General features: G+C 40.9%; 1 protein-coding gene and 2 non-coding genes across 3 annotated transcripts in view; 2 read left to right on the top strand and 1 right to left on the bottom strand.

Moving 5' to 3' along the window:
* Positions 1 to 599: 599 nt before the first annotated feature.
* LOC102205598 (aminoacyl tRNA synthase complex-interacting multifunctional protein 1-like) overlaps positions 600 to 7,534 on the bottom strand; it is a 12,190-nt gene continuing 5,255 nt past the window's right edge. The window contains exons 2-7 of the mRNA XM_005752573.1: positions 6,540 to 6,634; positions 6,239 to 6,352; positions 3,616 to 3,801; positions 3,331 to 3,530; positions 2,803 to 2,974; positions 600 to 874 (exon numbers count right to left, since the gene is read on the bottom strand). Of these exons, the coding sequence (XP_005752630.1) occupies positions 708 to 874; positions 2,803 to 2,974; positions 3,331 to 3,530; positions 3,616 to 3,801; positions 6,239 to 6,352; positions 6,540 to 6,634 (934 nt within the window). The 3' untranslated portion in view covers positions 600 to 707. The remainder of the gene's footprint in view (positions 875 to 2,802; positions 2,975 to 3,330; positions 3,531 to 3,615; positions 3,802 to 6,238; positions 6,353 to 6,539; positions 6,635 to 7,534) is intronic.
* On the top strand, positions 4,490 to 4,561 carry trnat-cgu (transfer RNA threonine (anticodon CGU)). Its single transcript has one exon. It is a non-coding gene; the product is annotated as a tRNA-Thr (tRNA).
* trnat-cgu (transfer RNA threonine (anticodon CGU)) lies at positions 5,553 to 5,624 on the top strand. The gene has a single exon. It is a non-coding gene; the product is annotated as a tRNA-Thr (tRNA).

Below are 7,534 nucleotides of genomic sequence, written 5' to 3'. Positions count from 1 at the left end.
CACCTGCAGCAGCATGCAGAGGTACTGCGCTCTGTGACTCGGATATCAGGCCCCTGAGCTCATGGTCATCTTGTGTTATTTTTAACAGCATTGTCTGCATCTGCTAACTGTGCTTGTTTTCTGTGTTTGTATTTTGGCCTTCAGAAGCTCCTTGGTCCAGAATGGCATCAGCATTCTATACTTATCCTCACGCATTCTGACCACCTGAGAGAGACGGGGCTTCAGCCTTCAGCCTACCTCGCCCAGCCCTTTACTGGCTGGCTCAGAAATCTGGCTGGGGAAATAAGGGGCGGGGTCTGGTTCCTAGATAACACCAGTGATTGGTCGTCAGTCAGAGGGCGACCACTCAGAGACCAAATTCTTTGCCTCTCAGCCAAGAACCATCACAGGGCTCTGACCATCAGGACCTCTGTCTGACACCATGTGGGGCCTTTATTTGGTTAATCTTTAAATCTGAAGTCAGCTTCTTATCACATAAAGTTATTTGTGGAAAGAAATTATGTATTTCTTTCTTATGGCTGCTTTATTATTCACTTAAAGTGTTCGGTATTGCTTTAACTGCTTTGTGTTTGAACAGAGACCACTGACACCACACAGTGACAAGTTTGTTAAACTCTTCATTTACAAAACACCTGAAGAAACAGGTGCTTAGTCACAGTAAGCATGTACCGCAGTGCTGCACAGGATTTTCACAGTTACACAAACTTCTATCTGATGATGCAGTTGGTGAGGGAGGGGGCCCGGCACAGCCCCTTGCCCTTCACCTCAAAGCTACATCCTTTGTAATTGGCCACGCCCCTGCCATCGACCTGCAGGTCCGGCTGGAGAAGCTCCCAAACTTTCTCCTTGGACTGCAGCTCCCTGTCCGGCTCACCTGAACACGGGAAGAGAAAGACAGTGAAGGAAAGTGAAAAAACCCAAATGTTTTTGTGGTGCAGATACAAAACAAGGACTTTATCTCCTACTTTTTAATTTAACAAATGTATTTTATTCACAGGCACAACAAACTATGGCTTCTTGCAACTAACTATCAAGGTTTTAACTGACAACGACATGATTGGATTTCTTCCAGTCCTGAAAATGATCATTACTTTGTTAATGTTTAGTAGTAAGATGCAAATCTGTGTCGTTGCTACACCAGAGCCCAAAAAATTTAATCTGTGTCTATATTCTTTGGTTTATAACATCCATCCATCCATCTTCATCCGCTTTATCCGGGGCCGGGTCGCGGGGGCAGCAGCATAAGCAAAGAGGCCCAGGTTTATAACATATTTTAGAAATTTGCATCAAGATGAATTAAAGTACATCTTTTATGTCTTCAGTCATTCACGAAGAGTCAAATGATTTGATTTCTTTTAATTCACATAAGGAATAAAGTGAAAAAGGATCATGTCAATCAATTTTGGAAGAGTAGATATTCTAATTATTTCTAGCTCTCCAGATACATTACTATAAATCTCTATTATGGTTATGCATCCTCTTTCTGAATGTGTGAATGTGCGAGTGAATGTGAGTGCGAATGGTTGTCTGTCCCTGTGTGTTAACCCTGCGACAGACTGGCGACCTGTCCAGGGTGTACCCCGCCTCTCGCCCTATGACAGCTGGGATAGGCTCCAGTGCTCCCCGCGACCCTGAGAAGGATAAGTGGAAGCGAATGGATGGATGGATCCTCTGTCTGACACAACCTACTTTAACTCCTTTCTCTTTAAGCCCACTTTCGAATGATTGGTTGAATTCTTTGCTGAGTGGCAGCTTCCAGTGATTTTTTCAGTCATACTTGTTATTGCTTTGCTTCTTTGGGTCAGAAAAGTATAGAAAGTTGTGGACATTGATGTTTACTTTATTTTTAACATTTTTAGACAATAACTTTTTAAAATGATATGATGCAAGTCACTTGCTAATCATAAGGTCGGTGGTTAGATCCCTGGCTCCTGTTCTAGATATCAAAGTATTCTTAACATTATACTGAACCCTCATATGTCCACCAGCGTTTGAATGTTGGATTAGGGAGAAAAAATTTATTTACATGAATGTATGTGCAAATGAGGCTTGTTGTAAGAAAGCTAAAAGTACTTTTATTCCACCATGTTTATTCACTCATGAGCTGCTGTAACTAGAATCAAATGGCTGAACTGCCACCTCAGCATGCAAGTGTGTTGCAGCAGGGGCACATGGAAAAGTTGCAGGACAATGGCCCTTGAGGACTGGAGTTTGAGACCCCTGCACTATTTACCGAAAGTACCTGCTGATTTACCCGCAAAAGACATTATGGAAAAAACTACGTCTAATTTAAAAACAAATTGATCAATTTCAGCAGCATTTTCTTCTTTATACTCATGCTTGAGAAGATGGTATCAGAATCTTTAGTCAGTTTAAGCTTTAAAAACTGTCGGCAGAGAAATAAATAATAATAATGGATTGCATTTATATAGCGCTTTTCGAGAAGCTCAAAGCACTGTACAATTCCATTATTCATTCACTCACTGGTGGAGGCAAGCTATAGTTGTAGCCACAGCTGCCCTGGGGCAGAATGACAGAAGCGAAGCTGCCATATCACACCATCTCTGGGCATCACCAGTAGGCATGGGCGGGTGAAGTGTCTTGCCCAAGGACACAACGACCGAGACTGTCCAAGCTGGGGCTCGAACCGGCAACCTTCCGATTACAAGACAAACTGCCAACTCTTGAGCCACGATTGCCCTGCGTCTGTTTAATCTGAGTTACAATCGCTTCTATAAACTGCTTTTAAAACTCTGCTTAACTCAGTCACTGTGTTCATATATTTTAATGCTACATTGTTACCAGGGTAGTTGAGAAAAGTGACCCTGTCTCCTGGGGTGGAGCCTGTGGGCGGGACTAACAGTTCAACACAGTCATCCGAGATGCAGCAGCAGAGGAGGCGGGCCTGGGAGACCACGCCCTTCAGCTTACAGGCCTTGACGTTGCATAGCAACACTGCTAAAGAGCCCTGAAGCTACAGAGAGAAAGAAACTATTTTGTTTTGTAAGCATTAAATAGAAGTTATTTAGTAGAAAAGTAAAAAATACTCGAAATGCTAAGCAGTATATGTTAAGGGAAAATTATACATTTATAATTTTTATTAAGTAATAATATTAAAAAAAACAAAAAAAACAATATTAATTTAAAAAATTAAAATGTCATCAATATACTTACTGGAAAAAAATTTCAGTACTCTGACAAAAAATGTAAATGTAAAATAATAACAATAATATTTTTTATTAATATTGTATTTTCATTTAGTATACTGTATATAGCCTATTTAAAGCAATAACAAAGTTGATGATAGTTTTCAGTATAAAGTCACATTACCTCCTCAGGTTTTGCTTCCTGTCCCACCTTACTAACCACCGTCCGGGAGCTGTTTTCTCCCATGTCCACCTCCTGCACAATCATGGCTTCGGCCAGCGGGTGGACGCGGGCGCTGAGGATTCGTCCCACCCTCAGGTCAAGTCGTGACACGTCAACCTGTGACTCCATCCCCAGGGAAAGAAGGTCCGAGGTTGAACGAGCTGAGTAGACAAAGAGAGTCAGTAATTTTATTTATATTTTTTGCTATCTCATTTTATTTGACTTTGTCTTTCACTCTACTCTCACCTTTCCTCTCTCCTCTCCTCCTCCTGCTGTGTTTTTCTCTCCGCTCATGTGAGGAGGAGGAAGAAGGAAGAGGATTGACCTGAAAAGCACCTGTTGCACCAGCAGGTGAAGACGGTTGATTGGCAGCTGTAGTAGAGGTAAGGTTAGGGGTCTGTGGAGGCGGAGCCGTAGGGAGCAAACTTTTAGCTGAAAGAAAGATATGGCAGTGCCTCATCAGCAAATAAATGCAAAGACAACTTTCTTTGCTAATTTTGGTTCTATATATTACTACATTCAATTTTAAATGAAACCACTCAGATGCAGCTGAAGTGGAGACTTTCACCTTGAATTCAAAGGGTTGAACGAAAGGATTGCATGAAAATATGAGGCAGTAAAGTATTTTCAACACAATCCCTTCATTTCAGGGGCTCAGAAGTAAATGGAGAAATTAAATAAGTGAAAATACAATGTTCATTTCTAATTATTGTTTGAAAACCCTTTGCTGGCAAGTCTTGAAATTATTGACATTGCAAGAAGTTGCTTTTCCAACTTTTTAATGCTCTACCAGACCTTTACTGCAGCAGCTTTCAGTTGCTGTTTGTTTAAGGACCTTTCTGACCTTTCTTTCCAAAGTTTAGTCTTCAACAAGTGAAATGCTCAGTTGGGTAATAATCAGGTAAAGATTCTGTACCCTGATATATTGCAGTATTTCTATTTTCTTAATATGTTAGTTGTATTCTTGTATTCTGCATGATGATGTGCTTTATTCTATGTTTTTGGATGTGATCTGTTGTATATGTGACCACACTAAGACAAATTCCTGTCAACTGTCTACAATAAACATGGACCATGTCTGACAACACCCTTATGTATGACAAAAGAGTGTGACAACAGTGGCATGGTGGCCAAGTGGTAAGGCGTTGGTCTCGTAAACCAAAAATCATGGGTTCAATCCCCATCCATGCCTTCCTACAAAGGATGTCTTCCATGTTTAGTGTCTTGTATTGTTAATGTCTCATTGATGCTAAAGTTTCACTGGTAGTAATGATATATCCTATGATGTCCTCTACAACCTAATGTGACTTTCTAGTCTTCTTGAATGGAGCTTTCTTGTATCGGCAAAGTAAACAGTTTTTGTCTTTGACATCAGAATTTCCGACATCAGAATTTCCAAAATCATTGCAACCAAGGTGTGCAGAAGATTGTCTCTGAATGGAAAACGCAGTAAAGCTACAACCAGATGGAATAAGCAGGAGAAGAACTTGAAGTTCCACCACTCAGGCAAAATAGTAGAATATCCAAAAACATAGAAAAGTGATTTCAAAGGCACGATGTTTGTTTGCTGTTCTAATGTATATTAATTTCTGCTGCAGCAACCAGGTAATGGGGTCAAAGTTGGAGTAAACAACAGTGTGCTTCATCCAGGTGTGGTAGCCAAGTGGTAAGGCGTTGGTGTCTTATACCAAGTAGAATGGGTTCAATCCCCATCCATGCCCTTAGTGCTTTCTTGAGGTGTTGCATGCTATATGCCACATCACAAGGCATTACTTAAGTTACCAAAGCTGCTGGCCTTGATTGTTTCATAGTTTTTAAGCTTTGCTGCAAATGAAAACCTCTGTTAGGCATCACCAATGTTTAAAGTCACTTGGTGATGTTCAGAGACTACTGTCTCTGTGTTGCAGAAAGTAATCTTATAGTTAGAATTCTTGAGGAAGGAAAGGCACCAATGAATGTGTTATTGACAGTTAATAACAGAAAACATGGCTCAGAAAGTAATCTAACGATACTCGAAGACAAGTATTGGTCCAGGTAGTGATTTAATCCACGTAATCTCTGCATGTGCTCCTAGTGACAGAGTTTAAGCATTAAAATCCAACTGTACTAAATTTAACTGACAAGGCACCCGAGAAGGGGTAGTGGCTGGATAGATGATGCATTTTCTCCTCATTCCCAAAGCAGGCATGGTGGCCAAGTAGTAAGGCGTTGGTCTCGTAAACCAAAGATCATGGGTTCAATCCCCATTCATGCCTTTAGTGAGAGTTTATAACAATACCCACAAATGTTTACTGACCGATGTGTCCGTGATGATACACTACCCCAGTTTCTTACCCAAATATAGTAGTCAATGAAACTTGTAATACAAAAAACATTTGACTAAGTTAGACTTACAAAGAGGGAAATCTCTTTCTTAGCCCTATTTAACCCACACCAAGGATTTAGGATAGTATACACACGCCCGCCCTAAACTGGAAAGTTTAGGTGGAAAGGAAGGTTCCATTTCCAAAGAAAGTGGTGGCCATGAAAATGAAGTAGTGTAAACATAGCATGGCTGCCAAGTAGTAAGACCACAAATCTTTTGTCTTTTAAACCAAAGATTGTGGTTTCAAGCCCCATTGATGCCTTTACTGTATAGTTGAGCTTGCTCTGGATTTGACATTGGCTACAGCTGATGTCAAGTGATATAACATGTCTACTTGAAAACAATAACTCTATTTTACTTTAACTAATTGTAGATTTAATGAGACACTTTCCTTGCTTTTCTGTGAAAGTCACCACATGTCACAGACAAAACTGCAATTTTTGATCTGTCACGATTTCAATGTCAATTTATTATGGTGCACGGCAGTATGAAAAGTGTATGTACCGGCACGTCTCCTCTGTTTATCCTGCAGCTGAGTTTTCAGCTGTTCAATGTCCTTCTTGAGTTTGGCATTTTCCACCAGCAGCTTTTTTTGCTCTCTGACAGATGCCTGCAGGACTGAAACACACAAATAAGAAGGTTTTATCACACCCACAGTGGGTTCATTACCTCTTGATACCTAAGTCTTCAATTGATTATTAGTCCTTCATTTACAAAATTACAATGGCTTCAGAGTTGGTGATTAACTCTATCATTTGGCTGATGGATAACTGAATAATAAACAAACTCTGCTCTTCTGTCTTACGAGCTTTCTCTCTGGTCAGCAGAGCGTGGGTTTTAAAGTAGTCTATGATCTGCTCCCCATCCTCTGGATCCAACTTCATGACAGCAGCCTCCAAACTGACAAACAAAACAGACACACAAAAATAATTACTGATGCTGATCTGGAGGAGTAGTCGGATTTCATTTTCTCAGGTACAATGAAATGTCATGCAGGTTATATAAAAGAGACATGCGCAATTGGGATAGATTCTTCTGCAACCATTAACTAGATAAGTGGTTCAGAACATCAATTGATGGTCCTTGTAAACATTCCAGATGCACCAGTTGTTATTTAGTTACCATTGTTGTTGTTTCCAGTGCCAAAGACTGGGCTCCCAGGGAGGCTAACCACTTCAGGCCTGTGGTTTTAACTCGAAAGCAGTGGAAGGACTGTGAGAGTCATGTTTTTCAATTTCTTGAGTTCCTTCAATACAATTCAACCTGCACCGCTGAGTAAGAAGCTGGAAAGCTGGAGTCCATCGTCATCTGACTACATAGACTATCGATTACCACACCAACAGATTGCAGTGCGTGAGTTATGTGTCTGAGGTGATGCTATGAACCACAGGGCCGCATCAGGGAATGGTCCTCTCTCAGTCCCACTGGACTTGAGACACAAACCACTAACTGTCGCCTCCAGAAGTTCTCTAATGAAACAGCCATCATTGGATGTCTGTCTGAGGGAAATGATTTAACGTATATGGGTCATCAGATGTGAACAACCTGCACATCAACACCAGTAAGATGAAAGACATGGTGGTTGACTTCCAGAGAAACCCACCACCCATCACACTGGTGAACATCTATGGCTTGGACATTGAGGTGGTTGACACATACAAATTTCTAGGTTTTCACCTTAATGATAAACAGGACTGGTAACGCAACACTCATGCTGAAGGGCCAAAATCAGCTCCATCTGCTGACTTTGGCCCTTCAGCCCTTCAGCGTGTGTTTTCCTGTTAGTATTTTCTTTTAAAT

The sequence above is a fragment of the Pundamilia nyererei genome, unplaced genomic scaffold, assembly GCF_000239375.1.
Source record: "Pundamilia nyererei isolate P.nyererei 1_Seehausen unplaced genomic scaffold, PunNye1.0 scaffold00366, whole genome shotgun sequence".
In the NCBI taxonomy this organism is placed as follows: Eukaryota; Metazoa; Chordata; class Actinopteri; order Cichliformes; family Cichlidae; genus Pundamilia; species Pundamilia nyererei.
The sequence above is the reverse complement of the archived record's forward strand: the minus strand, read 5'-3'. Positions and strand labels throughout refer to the sequence as shown.